Consider the following 26,995-nt stretch of genomic DNA (forward strand, 5'->3'; position numbering starts at 1 on the left):
CACTTGAGGACTTTGAGCAAAAGCTGGATAAGCACTTCTCTGGGATGTTTTTGAAAGTGTTTTCTTGTTCAGGTATGGGCTGAATCATAGATGTTCTGAGGTTGCTAGGAGATAAAAGCAAATAGAAAAAGATAAGTGTCAGCAACAACAACAACAACAAAAAACAGGCTTCTCTGATATTTATGGTTTCAATTATTTTCCACTACTGTGTGCTAGTGATACAGTAACTAGTACATACAAAGTCCACAGGGAGTTTGAAAAGTTAAAATATAAAGGAGGACAGGGGAAAACTTAAATGCCAGATGCACCATGCATTTACAACACACACACACACACACACACACACACACACACACACACACACACACACACACTCTCTCTCTCTCTCTCTCTCTCTCTCTCTCTCTCTGTGCCATGACCTGTCAAGTCCCCAGATTGGTTCCTTTCAAGATTAAGAGCTTAGTATAGTGTGCCTGGCACATAGTAGGTGCTTAATAAATGTTTGTCGTCGATTGATTGATTGAAGGTTAAGATAGCCAATTGTCCAACAGTCATTCTTTGCTCCCTCTACGTAATCACACTGTTTCAGGGAGCAGCTTGGGGTCATTTACAGGATTTCCCAAATGCATGCTGGAATAAATATAAATGGCATAAAAGATATCATCCAGTAAATGTACAATATAAGAAGCAAGTGCTTGCTAATAAGAGCAAGAAATAAATTTTTTTAAAAAATGGACAGTCTGAATGTAACACATGAACCGAAAGGAAAAAAGATCTGGACAAATACCACCAGGACATTGGGGAGACTATGAATCCTGAGGTTTAGGGGGGAAGTCATGTACAGCATTAGGTATGGATGGACTATGATCTAATCTAACGGCATATAGACCCAATAAGATTATAGAGTCACTTAATTATTAAAGTATACCACTGCGTTACTCTCTGAAAATGTAGCCACACGCCAAAGTAGTACACTAAATGGATCCACAATGTTATAAAATATCACTTTGAAAAGGGCTATCAGAAGAATTCAATTTACTTTAGCAAGAAAATGTTCCAAAAGGTCAAGACAGACACTAAGTTTGTGTTTTAAGAATATCTGAGCATAAACAATTCTATCCATACAGAACATAAAAAAAGAGTTCTTACATGTACGATACCACATCCTTTTTCTGTAACTCTAGTAGGCATTCAAATACTGGACTGATCAAAAGTTTATAGTTTGAAGAAGCACAATGTGTATACTTCAAAATTGTCATACACAAATTGCACAGTGTCTCTTATCCTGTATCTGTGTTCTGGCCTTTTCTTCCCATATCTTTGGGGGGGCTGCCTTTGCCCACACTTCCCTCTCTTTCATCCTAGGTCCCACTATCTCCAAAAATAGGTAAAGAGTACTGCTGTGGTACCTGTTGAATTGGGGGGGGAGGCCCTTAGGTGGAAAGGTACTCTTCAGTATAATTATATGGAGACCGATCTCCAAAATTTGCAAGGATTTGAGGGTGTTCTTCCAAATTGGTCTAGGTGCCCTCCTTTCAACAACGTCATGTAAAACACACCCACCTAATTTCATTAATTAGTTCCCCTAAACCTGACTTTAGCTGAAGCAAGCAGTGCATAGAAATGCAATCAAACCCTCCAGTCCCTTTGCCCATTTAAGTACTTCTGCAGGCCATCATACCTACTGGCTTCACTTTCCTCCCTCTCCAATCTCAACTCAGTAGTTAGCCATTTCAACTCTACACTATCCTTTGCCACCCCCATCCCTCCAAGTCCTTTGCCCTCTTGTGCTATCACCACTTATCTCTTGCCAAACTTTAGCCCTTTTTTACCCCCACCATTTGCAGTCTGCTTCTACACAAGCTGCGAAGTGAACATACAACTAGGAGTCTCATAATCCTGCTGACTAGGCATGTTACAAATTCATATAATTTAGCCTCTTGGGCCCTCACTGTAAGCAAGGCAGTACTCTGACTACTTCCAAATCAATTTCCTATCTCATTCCCCACAGAAGCTATTCCAAACCTCTTCCCTTCTGAAGCCTACCACAATTCTCCTTCCTTTATCTCTCCTAGATGAGCACCTTATTTTTCTGAGAAAACTCGGGCCATCTGCCATGAGCTCCTTCTTCTCCCATTCTCTATATGTCAAAACCCTTTCACATTATCTCCCACCTTCTCCTCCATTACCCCAGTCTCTGACAAAGAGCTGGCCATTCTTCTTACCTAGACTAACCTGACATGCATTTGATTCTGCCTCTTCTCATTTTCTCCATTAGACTCCAACCTCCATTATCCCTCAGCCTTCTCAAATCTTTGACCTCCACCTAGCTACTGGTTCCCTCCCTGCTGTCTTCAAACATGCCTAGTTTTTCCTATCCTTAAAAAAAACTTTATTACTCTACCATCACTTTCTCAAGCAAACTCCTTGAAAGAGCTGTCTCTACTTGCTGCCTTTACTTCTCAACTCTTTGCAATTCTGGTCCCCAGTCTCATCATTCAACTAAAATTACTCTTTCCAAAATTAGTAATGATCCTTAATTGTCAAATCTAACGGTCTTTTCTCAGTACTCATCCTGCTTATCAGCTGCATCTGGGTTTTCACGATACTACTCACTCTTGGTTCTCCCTCCTGTCTGACTGCTCCTTAGTCATCATCCATATCACACCTTCTAATTTTAAGTGTTGCCCCAAAATTCCATCCCAAACTGTCTTCTCTTTTCCCCTATACTCGCTGTGGTAACCTTACCAGCTTTTATGAGTTTAACAATTCTCTCCATATAGATCACGAGTGTGTGCACATCTGCATCCACAGTCTCCCTAGAGCGGCTTTAGTCCCATATCACCAACTGCGTATTGGACATTTTCAACCGGATGTCCCAGAACACATTTCAAATTCAACATGACCAAAACTGAATTCATCACCTTTCCTCCAAAATCCTCTCCTTGTCAAAGTTCTGTATTTCTGTTGGAAGTACCACCATCTTTCCAAGCTCTCAGGTTTGTAATCTCATTAGATTTGACTCCCCTTCAGAGTCCTTCTCTTCCTTCAAGGTACCATTCGCGCACCATTTTCTCGATCCCTTTAGCTCTTAGTTCCCTTCTTCCCAAACTACTTTTTATTTAAAACTACTTACATTTATGCTACATATATACATATTTGCTTAATAAATGTCTGCTGACTGATTCTATAGAAGTTATACAATAATATGCGACTTACATGGGACAAACAACAATTCTGATATGATTTCATTCTGTAACAGTAACGGCCCTGTGTGTGTGCTTCTACTGACACTAGGCTGACTCCATATGTCTGATCTTGACCAGACAAAACCAGATTATCCAGTTTTCCCCACCTTCCATTAGTGTTTGTCAAGTGAATGCTGGATTGTGTCATACACATATATTTTACTGCTCTTTCCTTGGGATTTTAAAGGACAGATATTACTCCAAGTCAATGTGCTAAAGTTAAAGCTCCTAAAGAGCCTACTTTCACAATTTTAAAGATACTGCAATGGCTGTTGACGTGGGGAAGTCAGTATTTCAAGAATTATTCAAACCCATAAAGACAAGGGATCAGTAAAGTACAAAGGAAACTGAATCAGAAAAAAAGAACAAGAACTGGCAAACTATAGCTGCAAAGCAGTCTAATTAATCCTCAGAAAACAAGTAACTTCAGAGACATTAGGCACCTGGAAGGACTATTACTGATTTCTCCATGAAAAGCATATGCATTTTTAAATCAGAAGAACAAGGAGACCAGCAAAGTTTTAAAACTGTGAACCTTTGCTATAAAGAAAAAAAAAACACTTCTCATACGCTAGAAAATATAAAGTTTGGAATACTAAAGATTGGAAGAAAGTAATTTTTACAGATGAAACTCACTTTTTCATTCAAGGCTATGCCAAAACTGTTGTCAGAAGTGCAGATGAATCTGGAAGATAATATCGGCATCTTCTATAGAATGTAAAACATCCACCTACAAATCCTCTTTGGGTATCTAGGTGGTGCAGTGGACAGAATGCCATGCCTGGAATCAGGAAGACTCATCTTCATGAGTTCAAATCTAGCCTCAAACACTTACTAACTGTGTGATCCTGGGCAAATCACTTCATCCTGTTTGCTGCAGTTTCCTCATCTGTAAAATGAGCTGGAAAACGAAATGGCAAACCATTCCAGTATCTTTGCCAAGAAACCGCAAATAGGGTCACGAAAAGTGGAACATTACTGAAACACAAGAAATCTTCTTTTGATTTTCCTTCTTTTCCTTTTCTTTTTGCTTATAGGTGGCCTGCAAATCTAGCCCCATTGAGAAAATGATGAACTTTAAAACCTACAGGCTATAATCAATCCTAGATATCTTCTGCAGGAAGCCTTTCCCAAAATCTCTTAATTCTACTAGTGCACTCTCTCTCTCTCTCTCTCTCTCTCTCTCTCTCTCTCTCTCTCTCTCTCTCTCTCTCTCTTCTCTCTCTCTCTCTCCCTCCCTTAACTTCCTATTTATCTTGAATATAGTGTTTGACATATTTGTTTTCTTGTTGTCTTGCCCGTTAGACTGTGTGGTCCATGAGGGCAGGGATCGTCTTTTGCCTCTCAGTACAGTGCCTGGCACACTGTAGGCCCTGAATGATTTTCCTTTTAGGAAAATGTTTGTGATTCAATATGATGAAAAAGTGTAGCTTCAAAATGAAAAATTAAAGACTGTGTCAAAATCTTATGACCTTAATACAAATTGTGTAAAACAAATAATTGCAAGAAAAAGACGAGATATTACATATTAAAAGTTTTAAAAGATGTAAATGGTTGTCAGACTTATTGTATATATGTCAATAAATTCACTGTCCCAGTTAATTCCCACACCGCTGTAAATGAAACACTGCGTTCCTAGGCAACCAAAATTCAGACTTACAGAGGTTCAAAATTGTCCTTTAAAATGAACCTGAAATTGGTATGAGTAGGACTGCTGAGGTATATATCCCTTATAAAAAGGGACCCCAGAGGTGGGCTGCTGGTAGCCACAAAGAAGGATGGAAGTAAATGGCTGGAGGAAAAGAAACTAATATGCTCAAAGCAGAGGCTGGGAAGAAGAGCTCTTTTATGTCCATAGAATAGTAGAGATGATAGCTCTCAGTGAAGTTAAGGAAAAACAGAAGAAGACTGTCCACAGCTAGGAAAAATGCATTCCATCTAACTAAAGAAACAGAACACTGAAAAAAACGCAGTGAGTCCTAATATTTGTAACATAGAAATATCACTGATACTAAAAGATTTGGGTTCAAAATCCTGGCTCTACCACTTACTAGTTGTATGGCCTGGGGAAAATCATGTAACTTCCCATCAGGCTCAGTTTCCTCATCAGTAAAATGGGATGCCAATACTTACACTGCCTACATAACAGGGCTATTATTAGTACAAAAGGGGGAATATATCTTATTAGAACTGAAGTCCAGAGGTTCCAGAATCCTCCTCCTGCCCTCCTCTCCCCTGTTTAAAGACTACAGGAGTAGCAGAACCACTGTAACTTTGACCCTGTATAAATATGACTACAAGGTTTTTTTTTAATTTCCAAGATTTTTTCCCCCTATTCTTTCCATATTGTTCCAGCAAGTAACATAATATCTGTTTGTGAATGAAGCAATAATAACGGCTAACATAAAAATGCTTTATGGTTTGTAAAGCACTTTACAAATATATCATTTAATCCTTACAACAATACTGGGAGGTGGGTACTATTATTATCCCCATTTTATAGATGAGGGAACTGAGGCAGACAGAGGTTAAGTGATTTGCTCAGGACCATACATGTTTGAGGCTGGATTTGACTGTGGTCTTCCTGACTGTAGGTCTAATGCTGTATCCAGTGTATTAGGACTCAGCTGGGCTTATGCTGGGGATTGGTTTAAGGAAATTATTTTTTAAATGACTAGTGTGGAACTCAGTTGAATTATTTTATATTAACAACTTATTGTGTAATAATTCTCCCTAGTAAAATATAAGCTTCTTTAGTGCAAGAATTTTTTTGTTTTTTCTTTTGTCTTTACTTCACTAGCACCTCAAACAGTGCCACACACTTGCTAGACTGAATTAGTTGGTCTGGAAACTCAGGTGGGGCAAGTGGTCAAGGAAAATTTATGAAATTGACTCTAAGTGAGGGATTTGTATTAGCTGATCTCTACAAGTCCATAAGTTCTAAATCTATGAGCTAGGCTTTGAAGGAAGAGATTTAATTCTAGGCATGCGAAATGATATGGAGATGATGAAGGACAACATGAGCAGGGGTCAGCTTGACTAGAAAACAGAAGGTGTAAAAGGAAAAAACAAGAGATTAAATAAATATATTTATGTATATATTTATATATGCACACACATATTTACATATAAATATATATTATATAATATAATAAATATGTATATGTAATATATATAATATATAACTATCTTTAACTGTGCAGTGCCTTTTAGGAAGCCAGGGGCAGGTGGGAAAAGGGCATAGGGGAGATTAAGTGGGCATAAAGGCCAAGAGATAGGCAATACAAAATCCCATGTGAGCAATAGCAAGTAAGCCAGTGTGGCTGGACTGTGCCTGTAGGAAGGGAAGGAAGTATGAAGAGATTAAACAGAGAAAGAGGATGATAGTGGGACAATTAGGCAGAGAAATGAGAGGACATGGAATCAAGTGCACAAGTAGAAGACTTGTCCACAGCAAAGGGAAAGACAGGGGAAAGGAGAAAGAAGGGGGAGAGGGGAACAGAGGAAGAAGTTAAGAGAAAAGGGAAGGAAGAAAGAGAAAAGAAGGGAGAGAAAGGAGGGGGGAAGAAAGGAGGGAGAGGATGAAGGAAAGAAGGGAAAGAAGGAGGGAAGAAAAGGAGGAAGGGAGGAGATGGAAACATCAAGTTTCTACTACGGGTCAGCAAGCAATTTACAAACATTATCTCATTTGATTCTCACAACAACTCTGGGAGGTAGGTGCTACTATTCCCATTTAACAGTTAAGGAAACTGAGGCAAACATAAGTTAAGTGACTTGCCCAAGGTCACACAACTATGAAGTGTCTGGAGCCACACGGGGGCTCAGGTCTTCCTGACTCCAGGCCCAGTGCTTCATCCACTGCTGCCTCCTGAAGGATCATCTTTTCAACAGAGACTGGAGGGGTAGAGTGAATTTATTTCAGAAATTAGTAAACACAAGCAGAAAGTAGTCGGATCTTCAGAGCCGACTTGGGAGCTCAATTTTAGTGGTGACAGACTTTAATTTTCCTTTATTGAGGGCAAACAAACAAAACCCAACTCTAGTGCACTTAATAAAGGCACCTTGTTGGCTTTCAGAAGACAAACAAAAAACGGCAATGCATTCTAGCACTCATTCCTTATCTTTCTAAAAATAAAAGCCTGTATCATAAGGTGACTGGGGGGTTCAGATACTGCCTCCCCCCCCAAAAAAAAAGTAAAAGCAAAAAGAAAAATTAAGCTGGAGGTTAAGTAGCTGAAGACGAGTGGACCAGGAGAACGGGAAAGGCCGCACTGAAAGAAACCTGACCTCCCCCCGCTTCCCATCCCCCCATTCAAAGCTTGGGCAGGGCGCTAGAGCCCGGGATGCCCGGCAGGTGGAACCTCACACTTCGGGAGCCGTCTGTACATCAGCCCATTTCTGCGCCGCCCCCGCTTCCCACCCCACCCTCAGACCCCGCCACAACAACGCCCAGGTTAAGGCGTTCCTGGCGTTCATCTGTCTCGTTAAGGATCGAGTCCCTGGACTCCGTAATCTTTACAAACACTGTGGCGTTTTCAGTCCCTTCAGTCATCTTTAGTCTGACCACGGGGATAAGACCGATTCCCCGAAGCGCGAACCACTCACCTAGGAGAAGGAGCCGCTACTGAGGGAGCCCTAGCTCTCGGAAGCCATTTCCCTTACTTCCGGTCGGGGAGGAGAACAGGAAAGTGGGGAAGGACAGGGGCGGGTCAGGCTTTTGTGTCTGAGGCCTATGGCAAACGGGCGACTTCTCCGCGGCCATGGCAACCGCTGTAAGTCGGAAGGAGGGGACGGCCACCTATTGGTTAGAATCTTTCGAGAAGGCTCGAGAAGACGGAAGCGGAAGTGGCACGTGGTAAGAAGAGGAGTGGGAGGGGAGCCGGCGGAGGCGCCGGGGAGTAAATGCCGCAGATTCTGGAAAGTTCTCATCAGGGAGCTACATAAAGCTGAGGAGGTTAGATTTCTTTACTGTCTGGGTCGGTACTACGGATCGGGCGCTGCGAGCTTGGGAGTGAAGGAAGGAGCAGGTGCGCGTGCCACCCGGCTAGACAGATCCGGCGAGCTAGACCAGCAGGGAGAGCGAGCAAGCGGCAGGGGGCACGTCTGTCCTCCCTCCCTCCCTCCACCCCGCCCGGCGCCGTGAGTCGGGTCTGTCTGAGCCTTTACGAGCTGAGCAGGCGCGAGACAGGGGCGGCCGCAGCAGAAGCAGCAGCGGCGGCGGCGGCGGCGGCGGCAGCAGCAGCGCTCGGGCGGACCCTGCGAGAAGCGGCGCGGGGGCACTAGAAAGAAAAAGCAGCAGCAACAGCAGCTCCAGCCATGTCGGTGGTGGGGCTGGACGTGGGCTCCCAGAGCTGCTACATCGCAGTGGCTCGGGCCGGGGGAATCGAGACCATCGCCAACGAGTTCAGCGACCGGTGCACCCCGTAAGTGTGTGCGCGCCTCAGGGGTGCCGCGACTTGGGGGAGGGGAAGCGAAAAACAGCTTCGGGAGGGCGGAGGAATAGCTGGAAGAAGCGAGGGGAAGGGGCCAGGGCAGGTTGAGAGAAGGCCAGGTGACGGGATTTTCTCTTCTCCACACGCATCCCCGCCCCTCTCCCCCAAATCGACGCTTTTCTGAGCCTTCAAGGTCTTTAGTTTGGGGCCAGGAGGAGTGGGCGTGACCACCTCTAGAATTTGGGGGGGGCGTAGAGGGATCTCCGAGGGTGGGGGTGGGCTCGTCCCTAGGATTCCCCCGGGGAAAGGGATGGGGTGGTGTTGGGTGGGAAGCAGCCATCATTCATTCGTTTTCTGTTTTTTATCAATTTTGGGGGGGATCTGACTGCTACAAAGCCCGAGCCTCTGCCGCTGTTTCCTTGGCCGGCTCGGAGGAGGCCGTTTCGGTCTCCGCCCGCCCCCGTTCCCCCCGTCCGTTCCCCCCCCCCGGCTTTTGCTCTGGAGCCGCCTCCAGCCTGCCTGCCCGCCCTGCCCCCTCCCTCCGCCCCGGCGGCAGCAGCCGTAGAGTGGCTCTTAGCGCCGCGCCGCGGAGCCTGCGCGTCCTGCGGTCGCCGCGCTCGCCCTGCGCCTCCGAAGCTTCCAGAGCCTGCCGTACTCCTGGAGGGCGGCAGGGCCCTCCCCTCCCCCCGCGCCCCCGCCCTGCTCGCCGGCCGGCTGCTCGGGGCGACCGCCCGCAGACCTGCCGGGGGCCTTCCGTGGGCGAGGGGCTGTCAGCTGCGGCTCAGACGGTTGCCGGGGAGAGTTTAGGGGGGAGGAGGCAGACCCCGGATTCCGGGCCCTGAGCGCAGATGCAACAATGCAGCATGGTTGCACTTGGCCAAGAGTCTCTCTGTAGTCATTCGGGGGATACCAAACACTAGGTTCGGAGCTCTGTGCTGATTGTTGGGGGGGGGGGTTGGACACCCCGTCTGGAGTGATGGGATAGCGAAAGGCTCCTGCCATTGGCGAATTAACGAAATTGTATCAGGCACATTGTCCTGTGAAGACTCCCCGGAGCATGGGACAACATGGACAGGGCCTGAAGAAACCATGGCTGAAAGGCAGCCCTTGTGCTCGTCCCCCAGGTACAACCACCATCTTGTGTAGGCAATAAAATTAGAAACCAGTGATGGGGAGGACAGTTTTTCAGAGCACGAAGTTTGGAGATATTTGTTTATTATTCTTAGGGCAAGGCACAACCCTAATATTATGTATTGGAAAAACTGGGGGAACAGACTGAAGCTTTCACTCCTAGGGTCAGTCTGGCGTCAGAAAATGTACACACCTCCACCCCCTGCACAACACACACACCCTTTTCCCCCAGCAAACCTTTTTTTAAAAATTGGAGTAGGGACCCAAAAAAGCCCAAATTTGTCATAAATTATTTTCTGGTCCATTAAAATAAGCTCTTACTCAAATATCTTCCAGAATTCAAGCAGTGGGGAAATCTAGGGTGTTTGTCTAATGAGGGTCAGAAAATTTATTTAGCTACTTGCATTAGATGTCCCCCCCCTTTTTTTAAAGTAAAATGACCAAATATATGTAATCTTACTTTTTTGTAAAAGTACTTTTTGACTTCAGGCCTAATATAGTAGAACCTTAAAATTGAGATACTATATAAATTATCTATGTAGGCTTGTACCCAGCTACTCTAACGAACAGCTCTGAAGTCCCTTACCAGGTGTTTTTCCAACCTCTCAACTTCCAGCTTCTACTTAAAGGGCCAATCTCATTGCCTTTTTCCATCCTTAAAGCCTAAATTGTCGAGGATTCTATTTTTATTCTTGTAAATTTATCATGTAGACTTTATAATAAAGCATTCCTCTGCCACCCTCTTTTTTTTCCCACTCTTTATTAGGTTTGTGGTGTTATTTCCATTGATAGGGGGTAAAGGTCTGTATATAGAGCTAGGCATTTAAATGACTTTCTGCTACTAGTCTTTCACCTTTTCCTTATCATTGTCTCTCTATTCCTCTTCATTTCCCCTCCCTTTTTTTCCTTCATGTAGGTATGTTAGTTGTAGTGGTACTTGGATACCACTTGCCTACTGGTATTTTGAACTAATAAAAAGTTTGCCAGTCCTTTTGTATGCATAAATGCTATAAGTGAACAAGAAAGACATGAAAGGGTATTGGTAGATATTATAAAAGAGTATTGGTAGATAAAGACTGAAAATAATGGAATTGTCATTTATGCGTTCAGCTCTAGGTTAAGAGTAATACTCCAGCCTTTGGGGGTCTGCAACACATGAAATTGAGAAGGGATGACCCCTCAGCATGTTGTCCTAGCCTTCATCCCTGCTCCTATTTTCATTCAGAAGGAAATAAGGAAAAGAGTTCTGGGTCAGAAAAAATTTTAGAGGAAGATATTTAAAAATTGATTTAGTTTATCACTTGGGAATATTTCCCATATTGCTACTGAGTGGTATTCCTAAATGTGCTTGGGACCAGTAACCAGACCAGTAAACTAAGTGCTCTTAAGACCCAAAAAGTTGTCCTTATAGTGCACAAAGTTGTGGGAATTCCTCTTTAATTCTCTTTTCCCTAAACTGTAAACTAACTTCTACCCTGTTATCATCAAAATAGGCTGGCAAGCTTGCCTTGGTCATTGCTCTGTGGAGCTCCTGCTTTCTGGGGCTCCACTTGGAGCCTGAGGTTACAATTATATTATCCCCAGTGCCTTGCAGATTGCCTGTACATGTTGCTTTCTGTTGTTTTAAATGTGGCTTATATTTCTTCTTTAGATCAGTAATATCATTTGGATCAAAAAACAGAACCATTGGAGTGGCAGCTAAAAATCAGGTATGTCCTTTGGACAAGGAACAGTTTGGTCACTTATCAAGGAAAAGAACTGTAAGGAAATGTTAATCTTAATTGTCTAAGATAAGATTATCTTTAAGTAATGCACATATGTATAAAATATGTAGGTGCATGCTGAAAGCAATAGACCTTTATTGGCCTCTTCTTATCACAACACCTAACACAAACAGAAAAGGCTGGCAAGAGCCATAAAAGATGGTTGGGAAAATCCCCAAAACCTTAGATACCATGTCCTTGTGCCAAGAAGGAGGAAGAAGGTAAGAAAGTCAGCCGAGGCCTTGTGTAGTCTACTCACTTAATTTTGATATCAGGAACATCTGGGTCAACCCAGTCAGGGTTTTATAGAAGGTGGCAGGGTCCCAGATGGGTCTGATTGGTTTCCAGTTCCTGATATGACAGGTGAAGCTGAGACCTTGCTCTTCATAGTACAAAAGTTTCAAGTTACCTTACAGGGTAAGGGTGCCAAGGAGATACCATCAAGCCTCATGTGTCTTAGACTTCCAGTGCCCTCCTTTACCAAGGACAAGGATTTGGAGGCTCTCATAGGGAAACAGTTGTCAAGCAACAAAGTACATTTAATGAGAATTTCATAATATTTCTATAACATGAATCTGTGATTCTATATGTACAGATTGCCTCTTCTGTAATGCAGTAGTAGATTGTTGATTTTGAGCTGGTAAGGACCATAGAGATGATCTAATCCAACCACCTTATTTTACAAAAAATGCCCAAGCAGGTTGTGACAGGAGTAATAACCTCAGCTGCTGGGATTGCAATTCAGTCAGATCTGGCTCCAGATTCAGTACACTTTGCACAATAAACTCTCTTCGAGAGTTGCTGTCACTAAAATAACATCACTCTGTGGCTTGCCTGATAGTGAGCCTCTGAATTTAGCCAGGCTGGTCTTTGGACAGCAGATGTGCAGCCTTTCCAGGTTGTAGGACTGGCCAAAGCTTGGGCCCTGTTGGCAGTTTTCAAAGACTTTAGTTGGAGGCTCATATTAGTCTTCATAAAGTATTTATTTAACTTGTATGAGTGAGTATTAAAGCAGGATTAAAACATCTAAATAACCCTCTTTTGACCTGTGTGTTAACTGTCATAGTTCTAAACTTTTTTTTTAAACATTGTTTATGCATTTATATTTGGGACCCAGATGAACCAGGACATCTAAAAATCAGATGAAATGACAAAAGAGTACTGGTTGGGGGTTTATTCGGAGCACTTAAGTGCAGCCACGATCATTCTGAAAAGTTCACTAAGCGTCTTGGTACTGTAGGATACAATGCCTTAGTGGTTTTAAATCAGTAAGGAGTCTATTCCTGTGGCTATTTTTGGCTTTCATGTCAGAAAAAAAATAAGTGATATAAAAGAAATTCAGCCATTTTGTTTATTTTTATTGAAAGAATGGTCATGAGCAGATTCAGTGCTCAGGGAAACTTTGTGACCTTGGATCTTCTGGGATCTAGGTGTATGTGCTATCACCAGGGTAACTGGTAACTGTTCCCAGGAGGTGGGAAGGAAGGAGAATAAACACCTTAAACTTTTTTTTTTTGCTTCAGCAAATCACTCACGCGAACAATACAGTATCTAACTTCAAGAGATTTCATGGCCGAGCATTTAGTGACCCTTTTGTTCAGAAAGAAAAAGAAAATTTGAGTTTTGACTTGGTTCCCATGAAAAATGGAGGTGTTGGAATAAAGGTAATGTAACTGCATCTTTTTTCAATCTGGTAAATATATTATTCACAATTGGAACATAATTGAAAACTAGTTTATCATAGACCTTGGTCTTTGCTTTAAAAAAAATCCTGGTTATTGACATTCAACTTTTGTAGTTGTAACCTTACGTGTTTTTCATTTACTATTTGAAGAATATCAGATACTATAGTTTACATGTACTCTTAAAGCAATTTTCAATTCCCCAACTTATTGGAAATTCTCAAGCTGCTAAAATTAAATGGATTTTCAAAGCTAAGTTGATTTGTCAGTGTATCTAATCATTAGGCTTGTTATATTTCTTATTCTAATTACAGTCTTAATAAGAACATTTCAGAAGCCTCATTGCTTCATCCCAGACTACTTTCTTCCATCTCTTTTGCTGTAGTGTTAGCTTACAGTAATATTAACTCATAAAACCAGGAATGGAAGCAAATTACTTATGACTGATGTTACTTGTAAAATATCTCTGAAAAGTACCTCAACCTCTGGGAGAAAGGTGGGGTGGAAGCTTAAATATGTGTGATAAGGGAAATTGTAAGTATTGAAAAGATTTGAATTATAATTTTATAACCGAATAAGTACTAGAAGGTTATGGTTTAAGTATTTAAGGAAAGTAGATATCTGATTCAGGCTCACAGACATTGTAAATTCATAGAATCTTACGAGTTTGAAGATACTAAAACAGTATCTGGAGTTTTAAAATTCAGCTTTATAAAGCTAAATTGTTTTGTATAACAACTGTAGAAAAACACTAAAAAGCAGCTAATAGATTAATGACTTTGCTTTCCTAATAATAGGTATATAACAAATGTAGTTGGTTGAAATGAGCTTCTCAATTTCTGTTGCAGTTATAATCTACAAAAGAATTTCTAAGGTTAATTAATATTGTTACAACTACAGAAAACAAAACCACAAATTAATCTTTTGTTTATAATAGAAACATTTTCTGGACATTGGCATTCAGTTTTTTTGAAGGGAAAAAAATGACTGTAGGATTTCTTCCATTAAAAACGTGCTATATGTCTAGTTTACGTCTGTGAATTGTGGGTACAAATACCCTTTGAGGAAAGAGAAACAAAAGGGCATAATAGGTACTGGAAGGTAAATGGTATGGTCTTTTTGCTTCCTTCTTCTCTAATAGGTAATGTACATGGATGAAGAACATTACTTTAGTGTGGAACAAATAACTGCAATGCTGTTAACCAAGTTAAAGGAAACTGCTGAGAACAACCTCAAAAAACCAGTAACAGATTGTGTTATTTCAGTAAGTAGTTGTATTATAGATCATCTTGCAGGTGATAGATTTAGATTGATTTCTTTAGTTTCTCCCAACACTGTTCTAAGTACATTGCACCCCTTTCTCCCCAAAGAGTATGCTAGAGACTAACTCTTAATCTTATTAAATCTTGCCACAGAAAGTATATTTTAATGGTCTGATCATGGCTGGACACAGTTGGAAATTTTCATCTTATGAGCTGCTATCTGGGCCTGTCTCTGTAATACTACCTACTTACAGACATTTGCAAACTAGGACATTCTTAGCATCTAGACAGGTGGAAAGTGTTATTGGCCTTGTATCAGCATTTTGAATTGATAGGCTGCATTTTGCATGTCTAAATTAACAGTTCATAACTGCTTTAGCATGATATAAAAAACAACAACAACAGTATCCTTTGTGCAGATTACCTGTCAGTTGCTTAATATGTCAGCTAAAATCTGGCATTAGTTTGTAAGATAGAGATAATTGTTTGGGACAGTTACTCTACCCCTCTGCTTCAAGGAGAGGTATTTGGAAAAAAGTAGAGTTGTAGCTAAACAGATGTTGAAAAACAGACTAGTATTTTGGCACTGATTGCTTTAACTGCCAACATGTTAAATGATGACTTGGCTTTTTATAAAGCATGAGACTGGGTCTCCGTCTTGCCCAAGAAGAAAGTTCAGTGAAACACGGACCTAATCCACTGTTGATCAGCATGGAAGCTTCATCCTGCTCTTTTTTCAGCATGGGCCAGTTTGCCCCTGTTTAGGCAAGATTGGTGACCCCTGGCTACCAGAGTCTCACCAGATTGGTGGCAAGATTAGATAGGGCAGACACCCAACTGACTACTGTAGCTCAGAACTCCCAAACATAAGCAGTCCTGTGGCAGGGACCACACCCATACCCTAGCTTCATTATTAATTTCTTTAGAGACAGAATTCTGTTTCATAGGATGATTGTGAAGACACTCAGAGGATAGTATGTAGGATTGAAAAACAAAATAATTCTTCAATTCATTTTTGTTCTAGGTTCCATCATTTTTCACAGATGCCGAGAGAAGGTCTGTATTGGATGCTGCTCAGATCGTTGGCTTAAACTGCCTAAGACTAATGAATGACATGACAGCAGGTAAGAAAGAAAGTTTTGGTGCAGAGTAAGCATTAGAAGGAAGTCCCAAGTACCTTTGCCAGAGAATGAGGGTAAGGAACTTCAAACCAAAATTTATGTATTAGTATGTTACTCATTTAGAAGTTGTTTGTGGACTTTTGGGTCATATAAAAGACAATTCTAAGTTGCTGTGTAGGTGTCAGCCTGCATTGGTACAGGGAATTTGCTCATTAGGAATTCCCTATAGCAGTGAAGTCATAGTTTGTATCAGACAGCAGAAATAACCTCTTAAAACACACCTCAGATCAGGAAACAAAAAAAACTCAAAAGTTTCAGGCAATAGTTTTCACACACAGTTGGTAACATACTAACTTAATTGTTTCTTCAGGAAAGCTTTTAGGACTTTGCTGCTCTTGGATTAAATTCATCCATAGATTAAGGCCACTCCTGGTCACATTGTTTGTTTTTATGATTAAAGAACACCATACCTTCCACTCTGTAAACCTTGTAGTTATTGGGTAACATGTGGGTGTGAAGTTATCCCCTAGATCTTAAGTAGATAAATACCAGGCCTTTGTTAGAATTGGTGGAGTTAGTGTAGCCCTTTGTCAGAAAAGTGTCACACTCCCTTTAGAGTTTTAAAAATTGTGAGACCCCAAAGAGCCTTTATTTATAAAGCAAAAGGTTATGTCCATCAAAATTTGCCATGTTACAAATTAAAGCTGATATACCAATAACCTCATTACATTTTAATGTAACATTTTTATGAAAAATAAGTGTTTTCCAAAACAAAAAGAGTGGCATTTTAAAATACATTTTTGCACATCTCTTTTATGTCTGGCATAACAGAAGACAGCTAGATTTTTTTATCTGCTTGTGCACTTAATCTGCCGTAGTCTGTTATTTGAAATATTTGAAGAAAATTATCTCACAGAGATATATAGTTAGAGAAGAGAGAAGTATTTAATGGACAAATAATGTCTTAGTGTTGCTTTGAAAATATTTTTCACCTCCTGTGAAATGGTCTTGAAGACCTCCAGAGGTCCATATACCACACTTTGAGAACTGCTATTCTAGACCAGCATCTCTTTAAGCCTAATCTTGATCCTACTTGGCCCTTTAAACTACAGTTCAGTATCCTGTTTTCTACTGATAAACTTCTAGATAAAGTAAACCATTTTCTATTTAAAGAGTAATCTGTATTCCATCATTACTTATCCTGTAATCATTTTTGTATTCTGGCTTTCTTACCAACTACTCTGCCTAAACTACCTTTTCAAAGATCACTTGTGACCAATTTGCCAAATATCTTCTGTTTTCCTCTCGATCTTTTTGCAGTTTGACTCTGCTTTACTATACCCCTCTTCTTTGATATTCTTTCTTTTCTTCCCTTCTGGTGCTATTTTCCCAGTTGCCTTATAATTCCAATCAGGACTGATTTTGCCTTTCTTTGTATTTCTATTGCATGGCACAGTGCTGGCACATAGTGCTTCATAAATGTTTGAATGATTCACTGTCTGATTTCTACAGTCTTTTTCCTATTGAAACATCCTGGGTCAAGTCCTTATCACTTCTTCTCTAGAATATGAAGCCTCTTCCACAGATTGCCTTCCTCTGGTCTACATACCCCACTCCAGTTGTTTTCCCCTCATATTGGATACCATTGCCAAACTCATCTTTCTCATGTGCACTTCTTGCTTGTATCTGCCTTATTCAAATACCAACAGCTCCACTTTGTATAGTTAGTAAACTTTAATTAAGTACTTAACCTTAAGGAAGGGCCAGGGCTACAAATAAGAAAAAGAAAGACATTCCCTGCCCTCAGGGAGCTTCCCTACATGCGAAGACCACACATAAAAGGAAGCTGAAAAGTGAGAGGGGAGGGTTGGAGGTCTTTAGAAGTCCCTAATGAGGTTCTTGGGGGCCAGGTGGAGAAATTCAAGAGAATGCAGCATTGTGGGAAATAAATACACACCAGAGGAGCTCCAACTTCTTATCCTGACATTCAAAGCCCTAATTTTCCAATTTTTTTTCTTCTATCCACTTTGTATATCTTTCATTCCCAGTCTGAACTTTTTGCTGTTCCTCAAAGATTTCCCATGCTTAATTTACTGCTATAATATATTTTCGAAGGAGAATGAAACTAAAGATAACAGAGACCTTTATACTATGAAAAAGATAGATTCCCCATTTAGTTATTTCATCTTACTATTCTGTGGTATTTCTGCATGTCATCCTGTTAGGAATTACATTGTTTTATGAGGAATTAAATTGTTTTACATAACATTGTTTCAATTCTTTTGTCCACTTGTTTCTTTTTTTGTAGTTGCTTTGAATTATGGAATTTATAAGCAAGATCTTCCAGGCCCAGAAGAAAAACCACGAATTGTGGTCTTTGTTGATATGGGACACTCGGCTTTCCAAGTATCTGCCTGTGCTTTCAACAAGGGTAAACTGAAGGTAGTTACATATTTTCCAGAGAAGCCACAGATTCAAGTGAAAGCAGCTTAGTGAAACTAAACAGTCAGATTTGTAACAAATATTTGATCTTAAGCAAATCAGTTGCCTCATTTCAGTTGGACCCAGTGATTCTGGGTCCAAATCCTGGCAAATGAAAGAAAACAAATTAACCATGCAAGTATGAGATAGAGGAAATGTGACTAGAAATCTGTTCATATGAAAAGGGTTTCCTGACTCGGGTTCTGTCATGTTTTCCCAATTGACCCATGGTCCTCTACAGGTTTGATCAGTTTGCATCTGAAGTAATGTAATATGTCCAGCTGTGGATGCCACATTTTAGGAAAGTTTTGACAAGACTACCATGAGCTCAGGAAGGTTTCCCTCAGGAGGAGATGGAAAAGCATATAGTGAGCATTGGCTTAAAGAACCTAGGCATATTCCTGGAAAAGAAAACCTCAGTTACTTGGGATGTTGTAGAGAAGGGTTAGTGCTAATATTTGGCTCCAAAGGGCAGAACTGAGGCCAGCAAGTAGAACTTACAGATTGGCCAGTTTCAGTTCTGTTTATTCCTAACAGCTTCCTCCTGGGAGCTAGCGTGTTTCCTGTCATAAGAGGTTGGAGAACAGAAGCTAGGTTATTCATCCTTGGGAGTATAATAGGAAGGATTTATGTTTTCAGGTCAAGGCTTGCATTAGTGATCTTGAGCTAGATTTTTATCATTCTAAGCAGTTGAGACTAATAGTAATTGTTGGGATCATCTTTTTTCAAAAAAAAGGTTCTTTATATTTTATCGTTAAAATCTTATGTAAAATCTTTAAAGCAAAGCTTTAGAAACATAGGTAGTCATTCTAGGTAGTCTACAGAAGTAAACTATATAGGGAAGTATTTTGGTTTCTTTCATCATGACTGATTTCAATATTTCATGGAATGTGATGTAAGTTGAAGTGTTAAGAGTATCTTGATATCTAGAGAAGGGAGGGGGCAGTGTTAGTTGCAAACTTGACTCTAAACTAGTGGGTTTTTTGTTTTTGTTTTCATTAGGTTCTAGGAACAGCTTTTGATCCTTTCTTGGGAGGGAGAAATTTTGATGAAAAATTAGTGGAGCACTTCTGTGCGGAAATTAAAACTAAATACAAACTGGATGCCAAATCTAAAATTCGAGCACTCCTACGTCTGTATCAGGAATGTGAGAAACTGAAAAAGCTGATGAGCTCTAATAGCATGGATCTCCCACTGAATATTGAATGCTTTATGAATGATATAGATATTTCTGGGAAGATGAACAGGTGAGTTGTTGATATGAGATTCTTGTCAGAAGAGTTAGGACATATAAGTTATTTTCATAAGCAGAACTAAAGTCAAAAATATTAAATATCTTTGAAGAGTGTCATACTTTGTTGTGAATATATTTGGTGCAATCTTTTGGCTGAATTTTTTTTTCTATTGTTTTTGAGGTTTATTTATTGACCTCTCAAAAGTTTGAGTTGGACTGACATAAGCCCTGGAAAAAAAAAAGAGTAGTGTGCCATACCATTCTTTGCATTCATCCCTTTCTCAGTACTCAAAAAGCTACCGTACTAGTTTCACCTGGATAATTAAAATAACCTTCTAATCAGTCTTTCTCCCCCAAGTCTCACTCCACCCCACCCTATGTTCCGTTGAAGTTTTCTCTTCCCTCCACCCTTCATTGCCTTTTAGGAGCAAATAGAAGCTTCTGTTTCACTTTTAGAGCCTTTTGCAACCTGTCCTCCAGTCCATCTTTGCAGCCTTCTATATTGTTCCTCTTTCTCCTCACATGTGACACTCTATCACCAGCATCTGTGCTTTTGCAGCTTATCTCACCCTTGTCTGGATTACACTCCTTCCTCATCTTTACCTTAGAGTCCCTCTCTTCTTCAGATTGATTGAGTACCTCCTTCTACATTAAGCCTCCCCTGATTTTCCCCTGCTCCCAAATGAAATGCATTCTTAGATTTTTATAGTATATATTTAAATTATGTGCATGTAAACTTTTTGATCTGAGCAGGGGCTATTGGATTTTTGTCTTTTGATACCCTTACTGTCTAGCACATAGATGTGTGGTAAAGGCTAGTTCATTACTGATTGATTGATTGATTCCTTGAGCTTTGTTTCTGGGCTACATACTAGAAAGTTCCCTAAGTTTAGAAAGCACTTTGCTGCCTGCATGTTTAACTGCTGAAACACTGAAGTTATACAGGGTACCTTTTGGCTTTTTTGTTTTGCTTTGCAAAATAAATCTTCTCTTGTCCAGATCTCAGTTTGAAGAGTTATGTGCTGATCTCCTGCAAAAGATAGACAAGCCCCTTACCTCATTAATGGAACAAACTGAGCTCCAAGTAGAAGATGTAAGTGCTGTGGAGATTGTTGGAGGCACCACAAGAATCCCTGCAGTGAAAGAGAAGATTGCCAAATTCTTTGGGAAAGACATCAGCACCACTCTGAATGCTGATGAAGCTGTAGCCAGAGGGTGTGCCCTACAGGTAGGCCCTGCCTTCAGCCAGTCTCAAAAAATAGTATCTGGACTGATTGAATTGGAGAAGATATGATAGCCTAGCCTCCTCCCCAGGATTTGTAAAGGAACAACCCAGGCTTGGGAGGGACTGGGCTCCTAAAACTGCCTACTACCATATAGGGTTTCTTTCAAAAAGCCCTTGGTGTAACTCCGTTCCTCAAAACTGAGAGGAGTTGGTATTCTCATTTGTGTCTTTCTCTCTACTAACATGTACCTGGCCTTTGCATGGGTTTCCCCATAGTGTCTCTAAACGGGGAGTTGTGGTGGTGGTGGTTTTTAAGTCTCAAGGGAAAGAAGATAAAAATAACGACTGAGTCATTTAACCTCAGCAACTATTTAGTACAACCCGTACCTCAGCGAGAATCTCTTTTACATCATAATCAGCAAGTGGCTGTTCAGCTTTTGCTCAAAGACCTTTACTCAGGGAGAATCTGCTAACTCTTGAGGCTGCCTTAGTGTCCTCCAGAGACATTAGCAGAGCCAGCCTTTGCTTGTTGTATACATGCCCATCCACAAATACTGCCTCAGGACAACCGTTCTTTTCCTTTGGCCAGCTCTACCTCTAGTTTGCCATTTTTTCCACTTCCAAACCAATTGATCCTCTTACCTTGAAAATTAATACTTGCTGACTGAGTGATCAGAAGTAATTTCAGGCAAAAAGGGGGGTGCTTGCCAAGACTCCATCCCAGTTCTGTCCTGAAAGGGAAGGGGTTATTTATTTGTAAATGCTGAATGCTTTTTGGTGAGAACTTTTAAAGAAGTTTAAGATGAGAAGGCAAGGGAAAATATCTTCTAAACCAAGAAGAGACAAAAATTAGGCAGTAGTATATACCAGTATTTCTCAAACTCACTGAGGGTGGGGGGGATGTTGTACACTAGTACAGATTACAGATCGATATTAAGGCTACTGCAAGTCAGAGAGCTCTATTAATTCCAAATAGGTATTTAATGATAGCAGTACTATCTATGAAGTGAATGAACTAGCTACATCTGGCCACTTGGGCTTTATTTTTTAACTAAATTTCCTTTTCCCCTTCAGTTTCTATTTTCCATTCCTAATTTTCTCCCTTCCACCTCCCTCTCCTCTACCCATTGAGAAGGCAAAGGAAGAAAAAAAATCTCATTACAAATATGTATAGTCAAAACAAATTTCTGCATTAGCCAAGTCTCAAAAAAAAATATGCTTCAACCTGCACTCTTGAGTCCCTCACCTCTGTATCTGGAGGTGGAAAGCATGTTTCATCATGAGTCTTTCAGATCTTGTAGATCAGAGTTTCTAAGTCTTTAAAAGTTGTTCATCTTTACAGTATCATTCTTATGTTAATTGTTCTCCTGGTTCTGCTTTACTTTGTATCTGCTTATAAAGTTTTCCCGGGTTTCTCTGAAGCTGTCCCCTTTATCATTTCTTACAGCACATTAGTCAGTAGTATACCATTCATATTCCGAAAGTTATTCAGCTATTCCCAGTTGAGGGACAACTCCTCAATTTCCAATTCTTTGCCACTGCAAAAAGAGCTATGGTGACTGCTTTTGTACGTGTGAGCCTTTTCCCTGTTTTTTTTTAATCATTTTGATGTATAGATCTAATATTGCTAAGTATTAATAGTTTTTTGGGCATTGGTCCAAATAGCTTTGCAGAATGACTGAACCATTTCATAGTTCCAGCAGCAATGCCTTAATGGTCCTGTTTTCCCATAGCCTCTTCAGCATTTGCCTTTTTTGGGGGGTCAACTTATCACCTGGCTCTTTTTTACCCTGCTCAGCTAGGCATGCCAGGTAAAAATCTTGCTGAACTTAGAAGAAGACGTCATTAGAAAACAGCTGTAGGGTATACATATATTTTAGGTTGGTATGGGAAATCAGATAGTGTCTTTCAGGGCTTTACATAGCTTCTTCCTCAAATCTGCGTTGAAAAATATTATAGGAAGTTATAAAATGATCATTAAGAAAAAAATTGAATCAACTGTGGTTGACTCCATTCTTCGTAGAAAGCTTTCTTCTAGGTCATATGCCTGGTACTACCCTGCTTTGTTTTGGTCCCAGATAGGCTAAATGTTCAAGAAGTGTTAAAAAACCAAAATTAAACCTTAAAAGATGAGATTTGAGTTTCAAAAAGATGTTAAATTAGATCTCAGGAGCAGTGATAAAGGAATTTACACATACATACATATACGTAAGTACGTGTATGAGCCTATGGTAAGACGAGTGTTAATGAGAGTGGTGCTATTGAATCAGGGTTATAGCTTAGAAGAGCAAGAGATGTAGAAAATAGCATCTTTGAGGAGAATCTACCTTTTTTGTGGAATACCTAATATTAATAATGATAACAGCAATAGTTGTCATTTTTGTGTTTTAAAGTTTGCTAAGAGCTTTGGAGACAAATGCAGGCTCAGAACATGGAGTGTCACTGACTTAACATTTTGGAAGAAACTGAATTCTTCCTCTTGGAACATCTTTAAATTAATCAGAACAGTTTTGATTGTTTCCCTTGGCCTGGCTGTTTCTCCTAGTGTTAGCAGACCTTTGGTCTAACCATGTTTTCCACCCCCTGCTTATTGTTGGAGAAAATTAAGGCCCCCTTGACTTTTCCACTGTGACAAAAAGTTAAATGTAGGGCTAGACTCTGTCCTAGAAACCTCACTGCAGGGCTATTGATACTCTACACAGTGTCTGTGTGGTAAGTCAGATAGGTGATCTTCTCAATTAAGTTATTTTATTTAGCGAATTTAGGAGCAGTAGGTGCCTATCCTGATATTCACCCTTTTCTCTAATGTATAAAATATTATATGAACATCCTGAAATAGAATTGAATGTACAACCCTGTAGCTTAAATGTTTTCAGAGTATATCATCCTTATATCTTTATCTTAGAACTTATGTTTTATTTTGTTAAGTAGAGGACAGGAGCCAGGTCATATGGTTTAATTTATTCAAACATATGCATGACTTTTCAGAAATGAGTCTGTGTGTTCTGTTATTTGTATGAGTGATCCTGAAAAGACCATTGGGGACCAGTGGCTCTTCCTATTCAGAGTTCCAATATAATCTTTCTGTGATGAGCAACTCTGGTCTCGTCATCCCATCCCTGTTGAAATTCTTACAGGCCTCTAATTATTACACTCCTTGCAATTACCTGCTTAAGCACATTTACTTTTGTTCAGAATAATTAAGTACTTCAGTGTTATTCATGATAAATAATACAGAGTTTTAAAAAACATTCAAACCTATCAATCATATCATCTTTGTGTTATAAGAAAGAAAATTAAGGCAAAGTATGACTTAACAGCATCCTGTAAGGAGCCATGACAAACCGGATTATTTTTTTTTCTTTCAGTGTGCCATCCTCTCCCCAGCATTTAAAGTACGAGAGTTTTCAGTTACAGATGCAGTTCCTTTCCCAATCTCCTTAGTCTGGAACAATGACTCAGAAGATGCTGAAGGGTAGGTAGCTGATATTTTTCTAAAGGAGACAGTCTTTGTTTTAACACAAAAGAAAAAATAACTAATATGCTTTAGGAAGATTTTGATAGGTGATATCTATCAGAAGCTTCTCTGAATCAAAGTTGTCACTATTAGTTCTTATTTATTTAGGTAAACAGAATGAGTTAGAGAGGATTATCGTTTTCAGGTTGACTATTAGGATTTAGTTGAAGATTATTTTACTGCATAAAGTGGAAATACTAATGACCTTATTTAATGACATTTTTCTTCTTTTTTCTTTTAACTTTAGTGTTCATGAAGTGTTCAGCAGGAATCATGCTGCTCCTTTCTCCAAAGTTCTCACTTTTTATAGGAAAGGTCCCTTTGAGTTAGAAGCCTTTTACTCTGATCCTGAAGGCTTTCCATACCCAGAAGCAAAAATTGGTAAGTACAAGTTACCAGTCTGCTATTTTTTTTCCCAGAATGATATAGATGAAGTTGTAATTAACAACTGTGTGACACTGGGTATTACAACTAACAAATGCTTTGTTATACATAGAATTTCTTTGAGTTCAGATGGAAGGTGAAACACCACAAAGCGCTGTCTTTATATTAAACATTACTTACTCAGTGTTCATTTTTAATCTATGACATTTATTTAGTGCTTTAAGGTTTGCAAAGCACTTTGTTTTCGTTTGATCCTTGCAGCAGCTCTGGGAACTAAGGTGGTATCCCCATTTTTACACATGAATAAACTAAAGCTCAAAGGTTAAACGACTTCACTGGTCACACAGCTAGTAAGTGTTAGATGCTGGATGCAAGTCACTGAGATCAATGCAGTCATCTAGGATGAGCCCCTCATTTTATAGATAAGGAAAGTGACTGGTGATGCAAGAAAGTAACTTTCAGGAGAGAGCGTGTGGTACACACCAAATGTTATCTTTCAGGAGGTTTTAACCCACCCACCCCCAGAATTTTTAATAATAAATAAAACCTGGAATGTCTTTCCAGTCCAAGCCCATAATAATCAACTTTTTTTCTGAATAGTAATTACTTTTGTGCCATGTTGAAAATAATTTCAGTCACTTTAAGATTTATATTCTCAATTATAAATCCTCCACATTCTCCTCAAAAAACAGAGAGAGGAAGGTAGAATTGACTAAACATAATCATTTAAAACTACTCTTTATAAGACCCACTAATGGAAGTTACAATTCAGATTGAAGTTAGTGTATAGTGTTTGAAGTATCCTGACAGTATTACATGCTGAATCTGATCTAAGTTTTTATGTTAGTCTTATGTTTTAAGAGGAGTGGGGCAGTGAAGGTGGTGCAATGGATAGAGCAACAGGTCTGAAGTCAGGAAGGCCTAAGTTCAAATGCAGCCTCAGAAATTTATTAGCTGTGTGATTCTGAGCAAGTCACTTAGCTTCTCTTTGTCTCAGTTTCCCCATCTGTAAAATGGGGCTGTTCATAGCACCTACTTCCCAGAGTTGTTGTGAGGATCAAATGAGATAATGTTTGTAAAGCAATTGGCACATTGTAGGTACCATGTCACTGTTAAACAGTATTATATTTTATTGACCTCATTATGGGGGTGGGGGAGTACAAAGAAATTAATCTCCTTGAAGTTAGCAGTTAGGATGTGAGTATAGACCAACCAATCCAAAAAAGCCTTAGAGAATATATTAATTAGTATGTATTCCAGACTGCAGAATATTTGATACAACCTGTAAATGCTCCAGGAATTAAAGGAGAATTATGCACTACAATAATTCAAGAAGGCTTTTTTGAAAAAAGAAGGACCCTAGAGTAGGTTTGGAAAAAATGTAAGCACTAGATTAATGGAGGGCCAGGGCAAGGAGAGCAGCCTGTTAGAGGTGGTGTGTATTTATTGGTTTTCTCTCTTGTTCTTTCCTGAAGTCTAGTTTTGTGGCATATCAGTATTGCAGCCTTTGACACTCTTCCAAACGTGTTCCTCTGTTTTAGGCCGCTTTGTAGTCCAAAATGTTTCAGCTCAGAGAGATGGAGAGAAGTCTAAAGTCAAAGTCAAAGTACGTGTCAACACTCATGGCATATTTACAATATCTACTGCATCAATGGTAGAGAAAATCCCAACAGAAGAAAGTGAGGGTTCCTCCATTGAAACAGACATGGAGCATCAGAGCCGAACTCCACCTGAAAATGCAGATGTTGATGTAAGTTTGGGGGACATGGGTATAACTATATAGGAAGTAGATAGAGTGGTATGGGACCATCTTATGGGGCTGGTGAAAGGGTGTGAAAATAAATAAATTTTATTAATTCTAACCTATCAAAGTTGTCTAAGGGAAGTAGTAGTAATAATGCATTGAGAAATGTGTTTTATGATTTCATCAGATATGACTTAGTCCTTTATCTTTGTTACCTGAAGCAAAGCAGTTTCTAATTTAAATGTTACTGTAGATCTTGCTAATTTCATTATGCTGCTAAACATGAGGTAGAAATAATTGAAAGTGTTTTACACATTATAGGTGTTTATTGAATGTCTTTTTGCTTACCTCACCAAAAGCTACTTGGTTTGTCTAATAAATATCATCCTACCCTACCACCCTGCATGGAAAAAACTGGCATTTATATTCCTGAATGATTTATTCTTTGTTCTTTTTGTGGTTTAAAACACTAGTTTAAAAGGAGCATAACTTATTACTTACTGAATGATAGAAAACTGCTTCTACATAACATAGATTTCAGATTCCATTGGTGAGAATCATAGCAGCTGCATAGCCAGTAGTGTTACTGAGAAAAAAAAATCCTATAACAGCCACTTACTAATGTATTCATTAGGGATTTTCTCCCTCTCTCTCTTTTTTTTTTTTTTTGGTGAGGCAATTGGGGTTAAGTGACTTGCCCAGAGCCACACATTTAGTTAAGTGTTATGTATCTGAGGCCAGATTTGAACTCAGGTGCTTCTGAAATTCAGG

At 39.9% G+C, this 26,995-nt stretch overlaps 1 protein-coding gene across 3 annotated transcripts in view; it reads left to right on the forward strand.

Moving 5' to 3' along the window:
• Positions 1-8,096: 8,096 nt before the first annotated feature.
• HSPH1 (heat shock protein family H (Hsp110) member 1) overlaps positions 8,097-26,995 on the forward strand; it is a 29,682-nt gene continuing 10,783 nt past the window's right edge. The window contains exons 1-11 of one of the 3 annotated variants that reach the window (XM_020997154.2): positions 8,097-8,671; positions 11,463-11,520; positions 13,098-13,238; positions 14,398-14,520; positions 15,543-15,642; positions 17,948-18,081; positions 19,123-19,367; positions 20,354-20,582; positions 23,948-24,054; positions 24,344-24,477; positions 26,022-26,230. In XM_020997154.2, coding sequence (XP_020852813.1) covers positions 8,565-8,671; positions 11,463-11,520; positions 13,098-13,238; positions 14,398-14,520; positions 15,543-15,642; positions 17,948-18,081; positions 19,123-19,367; positions 20,354-20,582; positions 23,948-24,054; positions 24,344-24,477; positions 26,022-26,230 — 1,587 coding nt within the window. In that variant the 5' untranslated portion in view covers positions 8,097-8,564. Of the gene's footprint in view, positions 8,672-9,673; positions 9,805-11,462; positions 11,521-13,097; positions 13,239-14,397; positions 14,521-15,542; positions 15,643-17,947; positions 18,082-19,122; positions 19,368-20,353; positions 20,583-23,947; positions 24,055-24,343; positions 24,478-26,021; positions 26,231-26,995 lie in introns of those variants that run through there. The other 2 variants (XM_020997153.2, XM_020997155.2) reach the window with 2 other exon arrangements.

Source organism: Phascolarctos cinereus, unplaced genomic scaffold, assembly GCF_003287225.1.
Source record: "Phascolarctos cinereus isolate Bilbo 61053 unplaced genomic scaffold, phaCin_HiC Scaffold_726;HRSCAF=1367, whole genome shotgun sequence".
Taxonomy (NCBI): domain Eukaryota; kingdom Metazoa; phylum Chordata; class Mammalia; order Diprotodontia; family Phascolarctidae; genus Phascolarctos; species Phascolarctos cinereus.